The following is a 26044-nucleotide window of genomic DNA, read 5'->3' as shown; positions in this document are numbered from 1 at the left end:
AATTTGAACCAGTGCTGCATTCAAAATACCACATGACACACAAAAATGATGTTTAACTGTATTTTTTTTTTAATATTCACTTTTTAAATTAAGAAATTGAGTAATGTATAACACTAAAATTTGAATTATATCTACAGTTTGATACCAAACTTATTGATATAAATTCATGAAATAATAGTTCAATAAAATTTTGAATGCAAGTCAACAAACGCAATGACGTGGCCTTTCACCCATGACCTGTCTATAAAGGGTTAACATGCCTCCTAATTTAATTCTGACTACCAAATGTTGCCTGTCCAAATTATCATATAACGAGTGTTCATTTTTTCTTCTTACCATTTAGAAGTCACTTAAATACATCAATCACCAGTTATCATCTAAACAAAACATATGAAAAAAAAAAAATATATATATATATATAGCTAACCCAAAAATCATTAACTGTATTTTCAGAAGTTCAGCAATTATAAACATCTGTCACAATCTAGAAGTTATCATGAATTAAACTATAATCCTTATATTTAACAGTTACATAGAACACTCAAATATCTTTAATATAAAAAAACAATAAAATAAGATCCAAGCTTCATATGTCCAATGTTTTCTGTTATACTCTGAAATGAATTCATGGCAATTTCTTTTTTATTTTTTTTTTTTACATATGCTAGACATTTGTAGTAATGTAGCATAAATACCATACACGTGAAAAGTTAGCCATGTATCTTGTGACCCAGCAAGCTACAAGTATTGTTTGTTACTACACAATGAAGGTATTAATTTATTGTTTACTCTGAACAATGCATGCATAGCTCAGTTAAGTTTAACTTCCATTAGATAACCAACTCATCAGTCAAAAAGGGCACTACTACTGAGTTTAACCATCTTGGAAACTGATCAGTTGAAAATGTTCTTTTACATATTCTAAAGGATTACTTCATTGCACACCTTTATTAATATGCATGTGTGTACAAATACACATTTTCATAACATCACTGGTTTTGCAACTAACAGAATTAGCCTACTTCACAATCTTTTTTACCTTTATTCTGATTAAACTCTAAAAGAATGTAAATCATTTTGCCCACTCTTCATAAAACAGGTTAGTTCAAAAAGGGAAAAATATGTTTAGGCTATTTCTATATTATTTACAAAAAATTTAATTATAGTGAAATTATTGCTAAAGTGAAGAAGAATACCTGATATATCATCCTACTTTAACACAATTTCTGCATGCTATTTAAGAGTGTTACCAAACCTGATACACAAGACAGAATACACAATTCATCTGCAAATAATAATCCCACTGTGCCTAGACATTTTCAGAAATGATAGATTATCTAAAGTTAGTTGGAAAACACATTGTCAGTCAGAAAATGTCACTAAACTTTTTAATATTTACTAAATGAAGTTCTACAGTTCTGATATTCAATAACTCACTAGGATTCATAAACATATGTTAACAGATAACATTTTACAGACATTCAATTTACTTTTCATTCATGAAATTATTTTACTCATTTTATTGTTAAAAGATTGTTATAAATAATACAATATTGTTATCTTTTCTCTAATTGTTTACAATCAAAATTAGAGCATCCTTACATCACCAACCAAGAGGTGCAAAATTGAGTCATGTTTCAAAACTCATCAGTTCAAGTGAAAATGACTTACATTTATGAAAATAAAATTAAAATACCTGTTACAAAATACATATCTTTTAGGGTTCATAACCTTCCAAAAAATAAGCAATAAATATATCTAATAGCCAAAACTGATCATCAACATACATGTTATTCACTTCAATTTATGCCTTTACTTTGTCTATATTGACAGGTTCATACACAGGAGATATGAAAAAAAAATTAAACTCTAATATTGATAAAATCCTATTGTATTGATGAGTGATGGCTTGAAGTTATTTTGGAATATTTAACAATCATACCTGAAAAAAAATCAATGAATTGCATACATTACAGATCTAAAGCTAAGCTAGTACTAATATCCTTACTTAACAACATTTTCAACTGTACTTAATACACTATCACATTTATTCATATCAAGGAAAGAGTCTCAGATTTATTAAACAGGAATTGAAGTTTAATTGTTAAATAAAATGACAAAAGCAATAAGCATTTGACACTTGTGAGATGGCAACAAACATTTAATATTTGAACATTTTGGAATATACATATTGCACCTTCAGCATGCTATATTAAACAAGATAAATATAAGATACAAGATTTCTAAACTTATTAGTTTCAACATTTTATAAAGAGGAATTAATATTCAAAGTAAAAGAATGAAAATAATTAAAAATTTCAGGATAGGTATAGCACGCAATATGTTACAATATTAGTTTTTTTTTTGCATGTTAGAAAATAGCTGAAGTTGTGTTCTTATTTAACTTTGGAAGTTCATTTAAAGTAGATACACTATTTAATAAAAAATTCATAATCTGATGATCCAGATGAGATGATTTTAAAATTTTTGATCAAAATCACTGTGTGTGCAAATTGTAAATCTAGAGGATTTGAGAGTCATTTTTCCAGTTTGTTTTACTGAAGGAATTTTGTGCATTTGAGTGTTTTTTTTAATACATTTAATGTTAATAATAAAAAAGTAGTCAAATACATATGTATATTTTGTATGCAAAATTGGTAAATGAACTTACCACATGATCCAGTAGCAGGTAATGAACAACCTTCCCAATTTACGGATATGGACTGAATGGACGGATTACTCAGCACAACTCCAGGACCTTGAAGGATACATCCAGTGTAGTTTCGACCAATATATAAGCTAGGCTCATTCCCAGAAAGATTAATAGAAAAAATATAATTTCTGAATGTTTTGTTTGCAACCACAACAAAATTTTGGTCTACATGAAAAGTAAGAGAGTCCTGATTTTTCATAAGATCTACATCATGCCACTTATTATCCAATGTGTTAGAGCTGAGAAAAATGGAATCTGTAGTCTGTCCCACATGCCATTGTAGTTGCACTGCCCCACTGTTCAACAACTGAATATTCAAGAAGTCCCCAGTAAGCCCAGTCTGATGTAATAGTTCTCCTGGGGAACACGAGCGAAAACTAAAAGAAGTCCTTCCTTCTAAATATATAACATTGGACAGCAGAGCATAGCCTTCTGCTTCAAAGTATCCTTCAGCTCCTTGTGATTGCACAGATGGAAACAAAAGGCACAGCAACAGGTTTAGTGTAATCCAAGACCCTTCCATCACTACACACGAAAGTTAAAAGTTATCAATAAAAATTAACAATGCAATCAATTATTTTGTGCTTTGTTCATTACCTACCAAATAAGCAATCAATATATATTTTAATGAAAACTAATCATCATTACAGATGTATCTCACATTAGTTCATACCCTTTTTTACTACTCTCTTAGTATGCTCACATAAATTGTATACAAACATCATTTCTGAATTATGAAATTAAATCATATTTTATCATCATTTCTAACAGCTTAATAGTATACAAACATAAACAACAAAAAGTTCATGGATGAAAGATGTATTTTTCATTTCTCAGAACAATTTTCCCTGCTACCTATGAACTTGTAAGTCATCACATATTAACTCAACTACAAACTCAAAACTTTTAGTGCTTTTAACCTGTGTAGTCCATGGGGATAGACGGAGGCAGTGATTGGATATGCAAATTATTACCACAGATCATGAAAGAATCTCCATACAAGGAAATTCAGACATGAAAATTAAATATAATAATGGGTTCAAAACACAAATAATTTTGCCTGAATATGTATGAATACATAAGATACATAACACAGAGTCAGCTTACTGAATGTGGCAGAAGAAGTGAAAGCAAAAGAAAGTTGTATGATAACTAAGAGAAGGTGAGGTACATTTATTTTTACCTGAAATACCACTGACTAATATAACCTCTCTACAATTAAGTGGAAATACTGAAGAGGATTCAGAATTAAAGCCTTAAGATTTCTGTGGCATATCATATTAATGTATTATCTTATCTTGTTCTATTTATTATCAGATGTATAACTGTATATACAGAGTGGAGTTAAAGTAACTATACAGTTGTTTCATTTAGAACATAGCATCTTACTCGGAAACAAACAATCATTAAATTGGTTACAACTGTCTTCACATTTTATTTCTTTAGTTTTAACCATACAATACCAACTGTATAGCAGCTTTTGCCCCACCCAGTATATATACACAAACATGCAAAAATAATAATAATAATAATAACTTTCCAGTTTTTGTATTTGATGGCATTATGGTAACCTAAGACGTCTATATTCAATTTTTTGTAAGTCTAATCAGTGTTAACTGGTGTATACTGTCCTATCTGAAGTCAAATAGGACTCATAATTAAATATCTTTTACAACAAAAAATATAGCCCTTCAAATGAAATTTGATGGGAAAAAAAGTATGGTGAATTATCTAAAAGACAATAGTTGTAAATGGATATTTATAGTCCTAGTAACTGATAAAAAAATAAATAAAATATTAACTTTTTGAATAACTGAATGAAACCGATTACACCCAAAAATATTTTCAGATATGAAACCCTCCATGAGAAAATGGTGGGAGGGGTGGGTGGTAGAATGATTATTTGTGTTGCTTCAATATCAACATTATTTAACATGTTTACCAAGAGTTAATATAAATTAAATACTACGAACATAAGTATATATACATATGTAAAGTATGCAATATTCATCACATTTTACGGTGTCTTCATAGTTAACATTTACAAAAAACACGTAACTCTTAAAGTAAGTAACAGGAAAGTCCTGATCTTTTTCATAGGTTTTTGGCAAACATATCAAGGTATGTTTGTACATTTTTTAAGACCATGTTACAAAGACTGTTAAATAAGCTTCATAATTCTTTCAGACATGTTATAAGCTATCACTATTATATGGGTCAAAATAAAGGTATTATATTAATGTAAAACATGTATAATAAGGAATGTTAACATTAATTGTTTATTTGGGTTGTTGTAATGAAATAGAAATTAGTTATGATAGCACTTTAAGTCACAAAAAATTTAAATTTATTTCTTATTGAACAGCAACTACATTATTTCTTTACTAGGATGTTGAAATGTATTGTTCTGCTGTGTAAATATTTATTTGAATAACTTGCAGTTATGAGTTGCGAGTGTGGCTGACAGATGAAGATAGTTTGTTACTGATGCAATATTTATATAGTTTGTATTTCAGGTCTAAATAGAAGAAAGTTCTAATATTAAATTGAAAACATGTTTAATAACATAAAATAACTTGTGGACAACAAGGGACCTTTTGGTCCTCTAAGGCTTTATTACAGACACATACACATGTGTGAAAAACAATATTTAACCCCACCATTTAATTTTCAGAAAATTACTGATTTCCCTCTCAAACTCCTGGCCTCCACTACTGCTGACAGCAATTCATTCCAAAGTCAATCACCCTGTTAGAAAAATTAAATTATCTTATCTGGAGCCTAACCTGACTTATCGAAATCTTAAGCTTGTGTACTCTCAATCAATTGTTTTCCCAATGTAGCACAATGAAATCAGAGGCCTTTATCCCATCAGTCCCCTGAATAATCTTGTAAACTTCAATAAGATCAACTCTTACCCTTCTTAAGAGAAAATAACATATCTTAGACCATCTCTTAAAATAACTCTTCCATCCCTGAAGTCATCTTAGTAGCTCTCCACTAAACTCTTTAGAAACAGTCCATATCCTTCTTACAAGAAAAAGACAAAACTGTACACAATATTCCAAAGTGGGGCCAAACTGGTGATTTGTATAGGGTGATAATTTTCTCTTTTCATTTTTAATCAACATGTCTATAAATACACTAAAAATTCAATTAGGTTTATAACTAACAAAAGGGCACTGCTGTAATGGCTTCAATTGCTTATCCACCACTCTACCAAGATTTGTTTTTCTTCACTGATTCTATTAACTTGGCTCCTGTCTACAGTAAATGTGATCCAAATCCACTACCTTACACCTACTATAATTAAAAAACATTTGGCAAATACTTGTCCAACTTACCATTTGATTCAAGTCATTCTATAATACCTTAGCATCCTCATTACAGATAAAAGTACCCAAGAATTTTAATATTTTAACATCATTAGCAAACTTCAGTAATTTGTTGCAAGTGGATATTTATAGAACTGGTAACTGATAACAAAAATATCAACAGATTTAATATCTTTAAGAAAGAGCAAAGGAAAAATTAGTCAATATATTCCATTAGTAACAAAGTCCAGCTTAATTGGAGTCCATTAATAAAATTTTGCTTTTTTTCATTCACCCATGTTGGTACCTTATAATAAAAACTGGATTTGTTGGTTAATTTTTAAATATTACAAAGATACAAAAAAAAAGATGCAGAAATGCAATGACATTAAAAGATAAAAGAAAAATCAAAGTTGTTCATAGTTTGAATAACCAGCTCAAAGTATGTGTCAATCACACTAAGCCCTTGTAAAAATATTCTTATAAGGGTCCAAATATTCTGTAAAGTTAAGATGGAGTGTGACATAATAGGTCCCCTAATCATAGGGAACAAACCTAAAAAAAAGATCCATTACTGAGAACTTAGAACCACTCAGCAAGCCAAGTTTAATAAGTAAAAAAATAAAATAAACCTACAAGGGCACTTATTTAAATACTTTTGAAAAAACATTACAAAAGTCAAATGTAAGCTTATGAACATTATCTCTGAAAAGTAAAATTCTCACTGAACATTATCTGAACTGTATCTAAAACTATACAAAACATACATAACCTCGATTGTGAGTTTTTACAAATTCCTATGTAACAAATGTCACACAAACTTTCACAATGAATAACGTGAAATAAATCAGATAACACAAGACTGCTAATTCTCTCATATATTTCAAGTATTTTTATAGTTTTCTGCGTCATATTTCAAACATTTCTTTGAGATAACAATCAACTCATGTTTAACTTACCAAATCTGGTTTACACGTTCAAATGGACTTTGAACTTAACAGCATATTTAACTTTGTTTGTCACGTACATACTACGTCAGTTCCGATTCCGACCACAAAACCCAAACATAGGGTCACGAACTGCCAAACAAACTAGTCACGTGGTAATATCCTATAACGAACTACGTCTGACAAATAAATGGGTCAACAGTCTTCAGCTTATCTATACAATATTTAACATTGACGGTTCAGTGATTCCTAGAGTATAAATAGCATTAATAACCCTTTACTATCGTAAGTAAAAAATAAATTCCACGAATTACAGAACTTTTTTGAGTGAGACACCATAATTGTGCGCTAACGTTAAATAAGCTTAATTAAAACCTGCCATGGTTTATCTAAGATACATAAAAATGTTACGAGGGCTAGGTTTTAGCGCCGAGTTTCCTGTTGTTTTAAAAGTGATAGCAAAATATATGGATATGTCATTTTATATAAAAGACCTGGTTACAAAAGTTAACAAGCATATATTTTCCTTTCAATTTTACTTTTAGAAACAGCAAAGCTAGCGCTAAAACTTCAAAGTCAATTACCAGAAAGTGTCGTGGGCGAGAAACCAGAATACTGAACCCCGGTTACGCGCAATGAACAGGGGTGTTTGGCTTAATTAAACGCCTGATGCTACAGGTAGAAAACAATCGTTTGTCTGCATTTATTGTTATTAAGTTGGTTTATATATTATATTGGAAGGATTTAATAAGGCACATTTCGAATTCACATTTCAAGAACTTACTTATGAGTGAAAACAATGAATACGTAATAATAATATGTCAACCATACCATATTCAGTGCTGACTAGGCCTTTTGTTGATACCAGGGCTCATAAGGCCGGCTGGGATAGGACAGCTATAGCAGTTATTTAGGCGCTATTTATATCATCAGTTACATGAACAACACTGTAATGGTGTAAACTAGATTAAGTAAGTAAAGTAAAATTATTATTAGTTTTATTTAAATCATCTATAAATCCGAAGCACGGTAAAAAATTATTAACATTAATAAGATCACAGGGGCATAATTTGTATGTGTCAAAATATTTAAAGGGGATTTGTTAAAACATTGAGTTTAAACACACATATAGGTTTTAGGTATGATTCAGAATACTAACTATCGGTATAAGTTTTAGAAATTATATTTTAGCCTTAGAACTGTACGAACGGTTCAAAAAATATAGTAATGTTTATAATATTCAGTATCCACGAGTTACTAATCAATAATGGACAGCCGGTTACTGACGCTACACGTACATTCTGATCACTGACTAGTACGAGTATCAGTTACGTATTTGATGTGTTTATATAAAAATATCCCCAAAGTTCAATAAGCGGTATGCTTTATTATGATATAAACTTACTCTTTTTTTCCCAGTTATATCACTTATTGTTAACCGTTCTCTAGTTGACCCGTTGGTCTTTGTGTGCAAAACACACACAATTCGAAAATACTTCTACGATACTGATTTTATCCAAAACCAATGAATACGTTTTGTTGCTTTGAAGGCTTATGAAGCAATAAACACTGCTCCTCATCGCTGTGAATTAGCAAGCCAATATTTTTAGTATGTAATTTATTTGTATTAAAAATTGAAAAATCTATTGTATTGTAAATTAAGGAAGCTTTTGGGGTCTTCTTTCAAAAACATAAGATACTGTCTTAAGACCCATTAATATTTACTGGTTACCTGTTTAAAGTTTGGCAGATAAGAGTCAATTTTATATTTTAAAAGCTGTAAAATTATCGTTATAAAACCAGCATTATTTCTCTCAGAGACGCAGTTACTTCTGTAGCATTGTTACAAAGCGGTATATCTCAAAAGTAATTATTAAACTAATTAAGTTTATCTATTGTGACAGAAATGTAGAGTCGGTTTCAGTTAATAACTAAAAGACGAAACTGGCGAAATAAGCCACATTTTTAAACTACAGAAATGTTACATTAATGCAAGTGCAAGAAAATGTGTAAACAATGGTACGTAAACAAAAGTGAAGTTGATGTTAATTGGACTCGTGATTACTTAAGTTCATTTAAGATTTTGAAGTAGTTCAATTGTGAAACCTACAGGTGTTACAACTAGGATCGGACGTAAACAATCCGATAAGTTGTAACAAACAATGAGATATGACGATTAAAATTTACACTTTCAAGATCAGACAAAAATTTACCGAGTTATGACTGGCTATATCAGCAGCAGAAACCCCATAATTAATGAAGCACTTGTGTAACTGGCGGATCCGATACGTAAGCCTTTTTCGCCCACCTACTTTTCACACCAGAACCCAATAGATCTTCAGCAGGTAGCTCCAGAACCTCGCTGACCATGACTAGAAATTCAGTATAGACCTTACGCGTGTTACGTCATTACCGGCAAGCCGAAAAATAAACACCGCCATTTTTGATGTACCAGAGAGACAATCTAGTAATCAATGTGTAGTTACTGGTATTGGAATTTGGGATCAAGTATTTGAAACGACAATCAGCTGTGCGGCAGTTAGTTGTACAAACAACCAGACAAAGAATCCGGAGTTATCGTTTTATAGGTTTCCAAAAAGGTCCAGTGCGTAGAGTTATATGGATTGCGGCAGTAAAACGTGCAGACTCAAACAACACTGACAAGTCTTGGAAACCATCGCCGTACCATCTTATATCTGTTTAATACTACTTGTATATACAATGTAACTTTTTACAATGATGTTGGACAGGTCTTGATAAAATATGTAGCTTGAAAATATTTGGTGTTTCTCGTAATCTAAATACTATGATACAGACCATTACAAGCAGTGCTAGGCGGAAGAACGATAATAAAGTTTTATCAAAAATGTGGTCTTAAAATCCAGGGTTTATTTGTGTAAAATATATGGTAATGTGTACTGAAGAAAGTAGTCTTACAAAATAGAAGGTATTAAAATGCAATACAACAGGATGTAGTATATCTAGATTGTAAATTTACCACTGATAAAACAAACAATAGGCCTAGTTACTAAAAACTTCGACTTATCCTCGAGTAAGCTATGTAGTTGGACGTCTTGTACACTTCCCACGGTCCGACATCGTGCACCCAGCCGGACACAAAATACTTGTAAGCATCAAGGCTTTTATAAGCCTTGAACTGTTTTCCGATGTAAAAAGATGTTGTCAGGACTAAATAACTTACGATATCTATATTCTCAACCTGTGAGACTTCAACGATGGTTTGTAGGCCTAACTCGGGTCCTCCATTTGCAATGTCGACTGATTTACTGGCATCTAGCGCGATTGACATTGCTGAGGGGATGGAATAAGGTTCTTTCATGTCAAGACCGACTTTTCTGTAGTTTTATTCATATCTTGACTTGCATATATTGTCTAATTTGCTGGTAAATTCGTGAAACATGAACGGAGAACTAGGTGAATGTGTAGCAAAGGCTGCGTTTTCACGAATAATGTTTATGTCCGACATGGCCGCAAATCGTTGTCGTGTTTACTTTGATCACGTGACTGCATAAAGTCTATATCACTATTATTCCCTCCATTATTAATGTATTGAGACGTTCAGTTTACAACCTGTGTCACCGTTGTGGGTGTAACCATAATGGACCCTTTGAAAAGCCCTTGTCGAAACAAATCCATTTATCATGTCCAAAATGTTGTATTGGCACTGAAAACTAGGTTTAGTGCTTACAAGGATAGTACTGATACTAGTAATAGCCTTCCGTTTCCGCCAGATGAGAAGATCAAGAATAAAGTCTCCAACCTCAAACAGACAATGAATCAAAAAGGGGTAATCAATTCGTTACTGGTAAGGTGTTTCGACCACTCCGAAACCCTGTGTTACTTTGAATGTTCATAACTCCCGAGTGATAAACGTTATAATCAAATGGATTACATATTTCGATACAGCATATTCCGGCCTATCCAACGATGTATGCAACGCTCTCAAGAACCAATTACCGGAATTTTCTTTTCCTTGCCTTACCACCCAAAAGAACCACTCTGTTTCTAGTTGATGAGATCTTTTGTTAAGTAAACTTTAGCAATACGACACCCAACAGGGGCGTCGCCTAGGGGTAGTTCGGAGAGTGCGAGCGAATTCTATCTCGGACCAAAAATAAACATTAACTCCACAAGTCATCATAGCCACGTACAGGTCACTAACAAAACCAATACCTTAGCACAACCATGGGGTATTCAAATGTTCAGAACGGTCAGCAGCCCTGTTTCTCAGAACAATGTGAATGCGAATACACAATATTGACCACGCAAACGCCATATTGTAAGTTCACGTTCTGGCCAAAATAAATGATCCATACTTTCACTTGCGCTGGTGCAACTAAATATGTTTTGGATGTACGTGGCTGTTTGTTCACACCTACATACACCTAGCTATACACAAACGTGAATTAACTAACGAATAGATAGTATCTACTACGTTTTTAAAACTTGGATATTTGTTGCAACTTAACTTCTTAATTATCGAGATGTCGTTATAACAGTGTAGTTTTACGTGTGTGTGTGTATACATATTTAAGATGTATCACGAACAGAAACGAACCTCCCTCATATAATCTCGATGACGCCCTCGCACATAATAATCATATTCAAAGTCTAATACATAATATTACTTTTTTAAAGGTCGAGTGCCGCCCTAGTAAAAACAAATACCTTTCAACCACTCGGTTATGTAGCTAGATACTCTTGTTAACGGCGAACAAAATATCTAAAACGTTAAATAACAGACGTGAATGTAATTTAATATAGTTGTTCTTTGTGAGAATTACCAAAAGATATTTGATACAACTTGTGGTTATTAAGTGTGATTCAACACGTACATACAGCACTTGTTCTCTTTGATATGCTACAACTATTGTGTCACCACGAAGACGGGCCATCAGCTATCACCTGATAGCCAATGTTTTTAAACTTATGTATACGCTTAACCTTTTGACAGCGGCTGCTTTAAATGTGCGCGGAATTTTTGCGAGCCGTACACTGTATACAGCACACTCTTACTCAACTGCCGGAGGCGGATAGTACCATATAGGGTGAATCACCAGTCAATGGGTTAATAATAACCAGTAGAATAATTTATCGTCATAAATCGATATTTTTTACCACTGTAACCCTTTGAAAAACAAAAAAATATCTTAAAACTCGGCATGAAAAGCCCACTGTCCCTTCTGACTAAATTATTGAACGTTACTTAATTCTGCGATGTTTCTGATAGAATACAGTAGTTGCTACCTTATAGGATTTTAAGTGAAAACACTCATTGGAAAACAAAACATTTTTATCCAAATAATCTGAAAAGTATCTATTTTCACTCAACTTGTTTAAATGATATTATCTACTGCTTTTATTTATTGTTAGTGCAAAAGTACACAATAGCCTATCTCTACTGTGCTGAATGCAAGGATTGAACCTCAAATTTTAGTGTTACAAGTCCTTAAAATTATGGCTCAGACACCTAGTATGGGACCTTATACACAGTTAATTAAAAATATCGCAGCATAAATGTGAAATATAACTTTGCCTGAACTTTATATTCCTTTAAAATCTTTCATTTGCTATTCATTAAGGACTGTCTGCTTCTAAACTAAGTTTCATTTCTTAGCATGCTCTTACACTTCTTCATGATTCAAGTGTTTCTTTGATTAGATTAATATTTATGGTATGTACACTCAATGGGTTCAACAGGTTCCAGGCAGCATTGATAATATCAACCATTGAAACTATACTAAATAATGATTTCATATGACCACATCTACAAGCTAAATTTGTAATACATACTAATATTACTTAAATCACAACCACATACTATTCCATTAAATTATGCATTAAAAGTACACAAAAACAACCTAAAAGAGTTTCAAGTCAAATAACTATCACATATCCAGTTTTGTACTTGCAACAAATCTCAATTTCTTTAAAGAATAAGTGTCTTGTATAACATCAGTTATTAAGATATGTATTTGTAATATAAATAAACTGATCTCAGCACTGAATTAACTTTCTTCTTGTATACAAAGAGGGCTGTAAACAGTTTAAGACTGACATTAAACACTGGGCACTTTTTCTGTGCAGAAGTAGTGAAGATGATGCTTTTCTTAAATTTAGGAAAAACTTTAAAAATTCTATAGTTTTATCAGTGGAAAATCTACTTTATATGTTGAGAACTAACATCATGCACTTCAGCTACGAGAACTTAAATGGAACATGCGAGTTGGCTGAGAAGAATACAGTTTTCTTTGGAAGAAAACTATTTGTATGTGATAATGTTTAAAAGCCTTCAACCTTCTGTTGAGAATAAAATTATTTTGATTTTAAATGTAAGTACACTATTTTTTTATTGAACAGATCCCCCTTTTTAGGCCTTTTTTTTTGACATTGTTCCCTGCATTTGTGTTTATCATAAAAAATTATTTTGTATGGTTTTAAAAAGTTTTAATTATGAAAGCAGATTTTAGTACCTAAAAATTATTCTCTTTGTAATGAGTGAAAATTTTAATAAAATGTAATTCAGGTTATTAAAATGGTTAGAAATGTGGACAAACTCTAGACTTTTCATTATAATCCTGAATGGAAGATTAGGAACTAGCTTTTACATTAGAGATCAAACATCAAACCTTGAAAGCTTATTTTCAAAAAGCAATAATTCTACCTTTGTATGATCATTTATATTACAAGGCTAAACTCCTGTCATGGGGAGGGCTATATGTTTCCGTTAGTAACCACCTGTGGCTTGTTCATATTAAGTTCCCATGCTAGAATTTTATGGATTGAAGCCCAATAAGATTAGTACCAAGGTCAAAATTATTACGATAGGTTCAAGGCATAATGGATGGTTACCCAAATGCAGCTGAAAATAGCAAAAATGATCACACCTTTTCTTTCTAAGCTCAAGAAATCAGTAAGATTGCAAAACTGGCTAATACTACAGTGGAAGATGCAAAGAGAACTTGAGATCCTTCTAATTTTGCTACTCTGTATTATTCATAACAATAATCTGATAACCTATTGGTAAAGATGGGGTCTACTGTTAAATTAGGTTATTCCAAAGCTCTGCAAGACAAATTAATTGACATAAATATCTCATTCAGTTTTTCTGGGATCAACAGGAAAGTTTAAGGGTAAGATCAAGGGGATCAATTTTTTACTTTTGTTACTTGCTTGTTTCTAAAATACATAATATTTATACTTCCTTATAGTTCCCCTAGTTTATTTTTGTCAGAAACAGTTTTTAAATTGGAAAAGTACATATAGATGTGTCAGATTTTGTATATACAGTCCCAATTAATGTCTGCTCCAAAGGGTTCAATCCCATAATGGAATAGCACAAGTGTTACTAAAACTGCATCATCTTGTAAGCAATGTTTTTTCCACTACTGATTAGTACTAATCATTACACTCAAATATTATTTTCAGAATGGGAATGTAAAATTAAATCTTTATAATTTTTAATTCTTGTTATGTATATTTAACCTCCTTTTTTTATCCAGACCATAAACTGTAAAAACAGCCAAAATATACAGTGGAATTGCTAAATATTTTCTTAACAGAAAGATGAAGTCATAGTTATGAATAAAAACTGATCAACCACAAGAAACTACAAGTGTGAAATGCACAGAAAAGGTTCAGTGGTGGTGGTGCAAGAAAAAAAACATGTAGGACAATAATGTGTAAAGAACATGGAGTAGTGTTTTATTATTGAAACTAAAATAATAAATATTAACTTGGAAATTTGAAAAACTGAAGCTGATTCAAAGAAAAAAGTTATGGAAACACAAAAATAGAAAAAAATAATAAAGGTACTTAGAAGTATAGAAAATGTAGAATAAGGCATAGGTTAAAAATAATAGGGTCAATATCATTGTCAGTATTTCCATTCAATAAGCTTCTTAAGACAGGCCATTTAAAACAAATGGTGTATGATTGTAAGTGTAATATTCAAGTAAATTTAAGTATTCAGCTAATTCAGGATCTTTTTTACAGGGGAGGGGGTTGTTGATAGAAGACTTATGATAACAAATATGCTCACATTTTGTAGTTTGAGTTTGTCCAACACACTGCAAATTATATATCTTTGACACTCACTAAAATACAAGGCATGTTTAGTTTTAGAAGTAATTTGTTTTGTAACTTTAAACTATTTTTGGTTATATTTCTTAGAAATGAAGTAAAGTGGTTTTTATAAATATAAAAGTTTGGCATTGGTTTATAGAGACAATTTGCAAGTCATTGTGAGTTGTAACCTAAATAAAACAGGAAATTTTATTAAACATTTTCAGGTGATTATGTTGCATAATTTGTTTTAATATATTAAAGTAATCTAAAGAATATGTTTTAATTTTAAATAAGTAACTTTTACAAACCTTTAAAACTTATTAGTTGAAGAACTTCTGATTTGACAGAATTTACATTCAGTTATTTTACTTCTAAAATACTAGCATAAAATTTTTCCTACAGTGAGTTTATTTTGTTGAAAATGTTGTAGTGGAAACTAAGGATAAACAAAAATATAAATCCCTCAGAACTGAAACACTGAGAAGTATGAGATGATATACAATAGTTTACATTATTCCATTCCTTAATACTCGAGAGAACCTCACATTTCTAATTTTTCTATTCTCATGCTGTTTTGTTATTGATTCAGCCTGCCATACATTTATGTCTACATATACAATATCTAGAAAGCCAATAGCATAAATTCAAAGAACGAACAGAGTTTCTTTTTGTAAATACACAAAATATTTAGAGATGCTTATATTTCCATAAAGTTAATCTTAGTAAAATGAGGTAATAAAACATGGTACACACATAAATTGTATAAACTACACCATAATACACCCAAAGTATGACTTACGGCTTCGCTTTCAAGGAAATAAGACAACACATCAGATATGACATAATTTTAGTAAATACTGTTTTACTTCACAGAAAAGAAGGTAGTAATTTGATGTCCTAATTATAATAAACCTTAATGCAGACTTTGAATAGAAAGTTTAAAAGTTGCATACATACAGTTGATCAAATAATTTCAGAACAAATAGCAGGAAATGTCTACTTGATAAAACTAAAATCCCTGGTGAGAAAAATCAATTTAAACAACCACCTTATCAAACTCCAATAAAAGATTTAATAACCATTATGTACCTTATGAATACAAAGTACAAATTTCATGATTGTGATAGCTCAGCATCAAAGATAAAAAATCAAGTGAGTCAATAGGTAAGACTCCTATATGCATTTGCTATCATAACATTTATAACTATGATTCCATATTTTTGCAAAAACTGCTGTATATACTAACTGTTAGTGGAGAGTTGTGTTAAATGTATCTATCTTTTTATTATTTGAGAAGTAGGAACAGTATTTATGGACTGAAGACCACTTGGTGGATTTCTGTGATTACAACATTACTGCCTCAATGAGGAGCCCAAAATGTCCTCACCTCAGAGATTCACTAGGCACTGTAGTTTTAGTATCTTCTCTAACAGAGTAAAGAGAAACATGTTTAATTACTGGTAACACTAATGTTAGATTTTGCTGCTACAAACAAACACATAATTTGTGATATTCTTGTTGCAATTTGTTTTAAATAAAATGTAAAATGCAGACTATTTACTAGCTTTATATAATAAAACAAACAGTCAATGTTATTCCAATATCAAATAATACATGACTAAGTTAACTCTTTCAGATTGGTCCCTGGGACCAACCTCGTAACCATTTTGTGCTCGTTATAGTTTTCATGCTATAACTTTTAACTTAGTAAGCGAATGTTGAGGGAATTTGGCAGTTTATCAGTAAACATTACAATGCTTTCATATGCAAAATATCTGATTTTCGTATTAAGTCTTAAGGTTTGTAAAGCAAAGTTTCTTTCATGCCTTTTTTTTTTCACATCTTGCCTGCTTATCATGCAAAGTAATTTCCATTTTAAGATTAAAAATACTTTTATGCATCAGAAATTTTTGAAATTTCACATGTGAAATATTTATAATGTCGATAGTTATCAAACATTTCTTAAGAAAAAACTTTATATTCTATCTGTTATTTTCAGTAATTAAACTTTGTACAGGTTTGGTAGATTTGACCGATCTCGCAACCACCATAAAAAATTAGGAAATAAACATAAATTATGCCTCTTTTATTCTAGAATGAATAAATAGCTTAAATCTCATAACGTTATAAATTTATATATATTTATTATTTTTTATTATATTAACCTTTCACCCGTGCCTGGCTAACAATAAAGAAGTTACAACAACGCGGCTCACGTGCACTCATGTTACCATATCAACTAACATAAAGATGATCTTTGGTCTGTACAAAGTAACTTGTCTTGGCTGTGTTTTAGTCGACTAGTATTTTGTAAAATAGTCACATTTCAATTATTATACATTACATATATAGATTATTGCTATTTTGAAATACGTACAGAACAGTAAATAAAGAAGTAAAGCAAACAATTATCTCTTCTAGTTATGACCTTTGTACTGGGTTGTTGCTTGCTGCAAGTTGCTAAGCATTTAAAAATTTTGCACGAGGAGGATATGAAACAAAATATTTTTTTTTAAGTTTTATATATGCATTTGAATAACTCAAAAATCACAAATTACTACATCAGTACCATATAATGCTACTATAATTAAGCTTTATTTGGGTCTAAAAAATATGAAATTTCGAGCAGACTAAAGACACAACCTACCTCATTGAAATCTTTGTTCAAAAGAAAGAAATGGAGCCAAGTCCATTAAAATGGCTGAGAAAGCCATTCTGAGCTGCTGATTAGTTATTCGTGTCATGTATAGAAGTGTATAAAAGGGAGCATTTACAAAAATGGAAAGAGGTGGGCAGGGTGCCACTGTGTTTGATTTATTATGTGAGCAATATATTAGCAAATAGAAAAGATAAGACCTTCTTATTTTATATTCTAGCTTGTAAATATCTGTAATTTGAGTTTCTAATTTGTTCAAAACTATAGACTTTGTATTTTGATTTCACAAACACAGTGCTGCATTCAACATACCACATGACACACAAAATCGATGTTTATCTGTGTTTTTAATATTTACTTTTATATTAACAAATTGAGTAATGTACAGTTCTAAAATTTGAATTATAATCTACAGTTTGATACTAAACTTATTGACATAAATTCATGAAATAGTAGTTAAATAAAATTATGAATGTGAGCCAGCAAATGAGATGACATGGCCTTTCACCTGTGACCAATATCGAAAGGGTAAAAAGCTGCAGAAAGTTGTGTTCTGTCAGTGACTGCCACAGTAAACCCTGGGGGAGTGCTACATGATCAGTAAAATTCAAACAGCAGTTTCAATCCATGAATAACATTTTGTGTTTGTTTTTAATGCTTTATTATTCAATGTATCGTGACGTTGACATTGATCTGAAAGTGATTAAAAATATCAAGTGGCTAGCACCATGGTAATAGTTCATCCTAATGTTGACATTGATCTGAAAGTGATTAAAAATATCAAGTGGCTAGTATTGTGGTAATAGTTCATCCTAATGTTGACATTGATCTGAAAGTGATTAAAATATCAAGTGGCTGGCACCATGGTAATAGTTCATCCTAATGTTGACATTGATCTGAAAGTGATTAAAATATCAAGTGGCTGGCACCATGGTAATAGTTCATCCTAATGTTGCAGTTGGCTTTGCATTTTATATTATTTTTGATATTACATGAATGATATTTTATCATATTGAATTGAAATAATAATGACTGTTTATGGGGCACTTATATTACATAATAGTATAGAATAAAGGATAATAATTTCGATTACCTGAAAACATTTAATTTATGCCTGTTAAGAGATCAAGGAATAAACTAATTGTATGAAGAACACAGAAGTACTAAAAATATAAGCTGTTTTATCACATACATTTGTAGTGAGTGTCCAATTCACTGCAACTTTATTATCCAAAATTAAGTGTGTGTGTCATAAATGAGCACCAATGGCTTCAAAATTATTTTTTCTTTAATGTGTACACAATAACAGTTGGTTTTAACAAATCATGAAAATGAAAATCTAATTAATATTTTAATTCTTCTTTTTCCTCATATGTGTGACTCACATGTACTTCTTTAAGATTCTAAGATAATTCGTAATTATACGATCTCGGAGCCCATCTCATAATCTATATTATGCTATTTGTTCAAAGGATTTTGTTAACATAGATCAGAACTTCAACTGTATAATCTAAATAGATATACATCTATATAAGCAGCAAAATATCATTAACACATATGCAGCATAAGTGATTTCTCTAATTATCCAATAGAAAAGTAAAGCCTCATTGTAAAATCGATCTTAGATACTGCTAATTTTATGGCTTTATGCTATGTTTTATGACAGAATGACTGCATTGACAGCTTTCTCTTGAGTGTACCTCTGGTGGTGCAAACTATGAATTAAATAATAATAATCAAATGACAGTTTTTTTATTTATGAAATAAGTTTCAATTACTTTGTTTTTGGCTTCAGTTACTCATAATGATAAATTTAATGCCAGTCTCTAGATGTAATTTTAAAATAAAAAGTGATTTAATCATGTAAACTTGTTTTATTTCAGTTGTCCTTTTAACATGGCATCTGTGCTCTACCAGTGGTATGAAAGGCTTGGCTTTATTATAGCCATCTGTACAAAATAAACGCTTTAATATGGACCTTGGAGATACGAAGTGCAGTTATATCTTATATGTGCTGTGTACTACCTACCGGTGACTCATGGTGCTGTAAACACCTTAATGCAAGTTTTGCACTGGTATAAGGTTAATAAATCTAAAAACGAGTATATTCTATGCAAAAATTATATTGCAAGCAATTGCATATATACTGTTTTTAATATTATTTTAATAAAGATATTCAACATTATTTACAATGCAAAAATAAAAATGTGTTATTTTATCATGCCTAAATATTTAATTTGTATACTTCTATCCCTCATGAATGAGAAACAGTATAGCCAGAAATGGAGATCATTGCAGTTTCTCACAACACTTTGCTAAAATTTATAGTACCCAGACAACAGCACACCAACTTTAGCTAGTTCAAAAAACAGTTTTAAAAATATATCATATTATTTTTCTTTTGTATCACAAAGTGGATGAAAACAAATATACACTGGCTTTTCCTGCTTAACCCACATATAACAACACCTCATATCAAATGTCAAACTTCCTGTGTTTAATTAGCAGGATGTGAAACAGGTATTGAATTCTCTTCATGCAATGTACATTTTTTACTTACTTTATATCACTGTGGCTTATACGTACTTTCCACCAAACAAAGCACACCTACATATAATGTACTTCGGACAACAACAAGTCAATCAGGATAAAACTTTCATGCTTCCTATACAGACATGTGAAAAAGTACTTTAATGTACTGCCTTGAAAATATTTTCTATTAACAAAAAATCATACTGATTAAACTAAGAATGTGTATTTACAACAAACCTAAAAATGAACAAGTGACTCAAACTTCTATCTATGCAATATAGAAGTCATTCCCATTATACATGTACAGACCTTACATACAGAATGCAAATCTACATACCAAAAATCTGTCTCTGATATCTCCCATTTCATATCATAACATTAAAATGACACTGTATGGGGGAAAAGAAAATATAAACAAGAATGACAGTCTCACCTCAATTACTACCATTAACAAGAACCTAAGCTTACAATTAATGAAAAAAAATTTTTAAATATATGAGTGGATTTATAATATATAATAACAATAAAAGACGATTAGCGTCAGTATAGCTGAGCAGTTTACCAGGCTCTTCAGTGCTAAGTAGTAGTGTTTCTGAATTCTCATGAACACTACTGTATACTACAGTTCCTACTTGCAATGTGCAATAGTTCTGAAACTGCTCTCATGCAAATGATACTCTGACCTTTTTCCTTACTGAAACATCAGGCCAGTACAGTTTACTTGCTGGGGACACTGATATCCACAACAAACACCAACTGAAATATGCTTGTCATTTGAAAAAATAATCTATTACTTACATATCCTTACCCTAGAGAGACTAACAGTAAATTCTGCTTTTTCTGTTGGTTAAGAATCCCATTCAAGGACAGAAAAATGCTTTGACACACTCCAATGTTTTTCCCCTAAATATTCTTTGCTAAAATAGGGGTGCATCTTATATGCTGTAAAATACAGTGGGTAAAAGAATCACATTGGTTGTGGATGTGACATAATAATAACAGAATCGTAGGGTGATTGGATGAAAGAAAGCAAAAAGTTGTAATTAATGCAGTCCAGTTAAACTGGACCCTTGTTACTAAGAGAATATCTCAGTTGTCATTTTTCTTCTGCTCTTTCTATTTACATTAATGATATTGATAAGGGCATAATTGGTGAACTAGTAAAGTTTCCTGATACATTAAACTCTTGGGTATTTTAGCAATATTGAGGATATTAATATATTACAGAATGACTTAAATTAATTTGCAAGTTTGACAAATATCTGGGAAATGACCTATAATTATCCTGTAAGTATAAGGTAATGCATTTCAATTGTCATACTGTGGATCACATGTTTAATATAGATGGGAACCCACTCAATACAACAGTTTGACTGAAGGATCTAGGCATAGTGGTGGATAATTCATCCAAGCTTAGTATTGCTCTCTTGCTACTAATAAAGCCTATTGAATTTTAGGGTGCAATTACATACATATTTACTACTAATGAAGAAATATAATTATGTCTCTATACACATCACTAGTTAAGTCTCACTTGAAATATTGTGTACAATTCTGGTCTTTTTATCTAAGGATATTTTACTTATTGGAATGGGTTCAAAGGAGGACTACTAGGATGGTTCCCCTATACCTTCTACAAGTACATCAATTTCCTTTCTTCTAATTAACAGGAGTTTTATTAAGTAGAAAAATGAAAAGTTTCAAACCTTTTAAAATTTGAAATTAAAACCTTTAGACACTTGTGATACAAAGTAGGGAAAGAAGAACAGTTTAAATCTTAATAGGAACGAAGATCTATCTGGCCAAACCTATTATTTGTTTTAATGTTACAATTAACCATCTTGTTCCATTGTTAATATAGGATTTAACATTTGTTCAGTATTATACTCATAAAGGTCTGGATTTCTTGGCACTGTCACCTTGCAAGAAGCAAGGGTTAGCTGCTCCATTTCAGCAGAGGCCAGAAGTTCTTTTTATTAGTATCATAGTTTACCATATTCTCCAAAACATGATACAAGATGTGCTTTATGCAAATAAGAATCTCAATTCTAACCAATCACAAAATTAAAATGAATTCCATGGTGTAGTATGACATTATCTATTGTTCAGTTGAAAATAAAAGGATGGAAGGGCAACTAGTGTGAACATGTTATCTAATCATCTTTCAGTATTTGTTACATGTCCCTTCTAAAGCACAGATTACATAAAACCAATATGACAGCTGAAAATTTTTGCCGCCAGATATGAAGAAAACATGAGTGTATAACTGAGTACTTACAGTTAAGAATACTCTATAAAACATACTGATCCTCTCTTAATGTTTCTGTACCTTTTGGATCTTTTTTTTTATAAATGTTAAGATTTTATCAAAATTCCTGAATTTAATTTTTCAGTTCATTTGAAAGTTCTGAACTTAACAGTTAAATCACCTCTGTAGCACCTTAACAAAGGCTTTCTGAAAATTAACATATATAACCTCAACCTAAGTTCTATTAACTGTATTATTAGCAACAGAGCAGTGTCTTAATGGCTTGAACTTATCTGACACCATGCCAATATAATTTTTTCAGTCACTCTATTGAATGGAGTCCTTTCTATATGAAACACGCGATCCAAGTTATAATAATCTGTACATCTTACATGCACTGTAGTGTTACACGTATAAAATGTTATTTTCTAATGCATCTTGAAAACTCAATGATTATGCATGTTAAATTATGCACTGAGAATGAATGAAATATCAATTCCTGAAAGAATACTATACATTTATTCATGAGCATTTTCATACTATTACTAAGTCAATTATAAAGAAGTCATTTGTTTTTACCATAGTAACACAACTAACTACACTGTGAGGTATTTAACTTCAGAATATGTAAACTGCACTTTACAGTTTAATATTATAAATTTCTTGCATCATAATTCTGTTCAACAATTTCAGTAAACGTACAAGAATGTATGGTATGCTTTTTGACTGTATCAATAAAATAAGTGCATTCTAATACAAAGGGATGTTTCAATATACTACACTGAGAAATTTGTAATAATTATACCACGTGAAATAATTAAGTCACACTTTCATGCCATAAACACTTATCAAAGTTATTCTATTAGATTTTTACAATGTTATTTTATAACATAACATAATGTTTTGGGACAAAATGGGACTTATTGGTTCATCTTGGGTGTCCCATTCTCTAATTTAAAAAAAATCTTAAAGCCTGGTTTTGATTCAATTGACTTCCACTCTCAATAATAATGATTATAAAATGTGCCATCATTTGACTGTGGCTGTGTTAGTGTGTAATTTGCAAATACAAATGATGGAACTTATTAACTTTTAAGTTACAATTATAATTTTTACAAGTTGAATATTACTATTATATAGTTAATGTTATCGTTTTTAGCTATATAACGTATATTGTTAATACATCTACTCGACTCTCACATAAATTAGAGCATTCCAATTTACAGAGAAGACAATAACTTTTGAATAAGCAGGTGTAATTTTTAATTTTACTTTTTACTATACAACTTATAAGTATATTTCAGATTTTTTGAAACCTTTCACCAATGATTTTATTTTTAAATGCTCGTACTACTATAACTAGCATTCACACTCACAGAGGCTGAGAAAGCCTGGTCAAAAATTTACAAAAGCGCTTAACCGAAAAAATGGGCTACGTACATTTTTTTGACAGAGAAAGAGAGAGTACATTGCCCTAGGACATACAACTAATAAATTACACACACATAACCTGCAAAACAGTTCATATTCCTTCGTAGCAACTGTACTCACCACTGTTTCATGTCAAAATCGTCAAATATTTAGCAAAATATGTAACCATAACTGAGAACCAGAACAACAAATATATCATTAACAATAAATGAAAAAACTAAGAACAATAAGCTTTACTCAAATCTAAATCACAACTGCTCCCACTTAACCGGAAGTCAAATAATCACGTGATAAAAGTATTTATCCAATAGGGGGAAATACTTAAAACTTTAAAATTAAAACTTGAATAAGTTTTTTTTATTCTTCTTTTTTTTTACTGTCGTTGTCTTGCTATTTCTTTTTTCTTTAAAAGCTTTACATTCATGTAGATTAATATCAGGTGAAATAAGTGAATATATATATATATAACATTAACTTATTATCAATCTTTAATAATTCTAAAAAAACATATTCAAATTCAGTCATAAGCAGAAACGTAATATAATTAAAATAATTAATATAATAAACGAGTTCAAATTTCACGGAGGAGCAGCGGTAAATTTATGGACTATCAGTGATAAAATCGTGGGTTGATTCCCTGCGGTGGACAGAGTGTAAATAGCCCATTATGTAATTTTCCACTCAGAAAAATAACAATAACGACAGAAATAAACCCTACCTATACGATATCGAGTATTTATCTACATAATATTAGTGCGATAATTATAGAAATCTAAAATTTTAGTTTCGTTCACCTCAACGTTCGGAAAACGATTAATACATTTTCTATAAAACAGATATTTGTTAAGTTTTCGAATTTAATACAACAACTCATAGTAAACGTAGCCTGGTCTTCTGCAGCATCAACTCTGAAATCCATATTTTATATTTTCCGGCTTACGGATTTTCTTCAGTCGGTTATAGTTAGGACCCGCTAACTGGAGGTTCGAAAGACACCAAGTTATGAGGTATGTGATTTTTATCTCTCCAATCTCTAACAGAGTGGATCTGAAAAAAGAATTGAACCATCGAAGGAGCACAAAAACAATCTTTATTAACAGATAACAACACAACAACAAATAAAATAATAAAACAAAGGCAAGTGTATCTATTGTGGCTGTGTCGGACTGGAAAGAGAGAGAAAGGAAGTGAAACCGTATTGAGGTCTCTTTCATCGATCCAATATATGCCACCACTACCTCATCTCTCTATAAGGTAAGGTACAACTAAGAGGTACTACAAAATGAAAATAACCCGAAAGTTAGAAAAAGATATTACTGTAAGCTATATTTTCATAGTTGTAATTTAGATGATAGCTAGAGGATGCGTGACGTTACGATTAAGTAAGTTTATAAAAGTAGTCCTAGAAAATAAAGAATGTTTAGAAATACTAGTGAGTTAGAGGCTTTGCAAAATGTCTATCATTGGAGCATTCAGACAGTTTTCAGTTGCTAGTGCCACTCCCTCAATGAAGTATTTCGATCAGAGTTAGTTATCACATACATTCAGTAACTTGATTGATTAGCTGTGAAATTGTACAAGTAAGTTTATTTGTACATTAGTCTTAGTGCCATTAGTGATTAAATCTGTTGAATTTCAATATATGTTTCTTTGTTGTTAAGCGCAAAACTACACAATGAGCTATATGTGTTACATCCACCACAAGTATTAAAGCCTGTTATAAGCCTTCAGACTTAGTGCTGAGCCATCGGAGAGTAAATTTAGAAAGTGAAAACGTTATTTGTCAACTAGGGCCTACAATTGTTCACAAGCGATAGTAGTCTGTGGCCACAACTTAAGGAAGAAATAAACTAATTTGTTATTTATCATTAAGTGAAATGTATTTGACCTTGTTTTCACCAAATAATTTCAAAGAACCATCTCAATGAAAAAGAAAATTACAATAGTATTTGAAAACAAAAAAATCTTAAGATCGCTTCTATCCGAAAATAATGTTAAATCTTACAAACAGCTTTAATGAAAAGTTAAGTCATAAATCTTATCAGTATCTCTCAGTCTACTAAAAGTTCCAAAGAAAAAAGATTTCCTTGAAATCTACTTTATAGGGAAGAACCT

General features: G+C 31.0%; 1 protein-coding gene across 1 annotated transcript in view; it reads right to left on the bottom strand.

Moving 5' to 3' along the window:
- Window positions 1-24181, bottom strand: part of LOC106473935 (protein crumbs-like) — a 72865-nt gene extending 48684 nt beyond the window's left edge. The window contains exons 1-2 of the mRNA XM_013934628.2: window positions 24050-24181; window positions 2672-3238 (exon numbers count right to left, since the gene is read on the bottom strand). Of these exons, the coding sequence (XP_013790082.2) occupies window positions 2672-3236 (565 nt within the window). The 5' untranslated portion in view covers window positions 3237-3238; window positions 24050-24181. The remainder of the gene's footprint in view (window positions 1-2671; window positions 3239-24049) is intronic.
- Between the last annotated feature and the right edge of the window lie 1863 nt (window positions 24182-26044).

Source organism: Limulus polyphemus, unplaced genomic scaffold (assembly GCF_000517525.1).
Source record: "Limulus polyphemus unplaced genomic scaffold, Limulus_polyphemus-2.1.2 Scaffold135, whole genome shotgun sequence".
Classification (NCBI taxonomy): domain Eukaryota; kingdom Metazoa; phylum Arthropoda; class Merostomata; order Xiphosura; family Limulidae; genus Limulus; species Limulus polyphemus.
The sequence above is the reverse complement of the archived record's forward strand: the minus strand, read 5'-3'. Positions and strand labels throughout refer to the sequence as shown.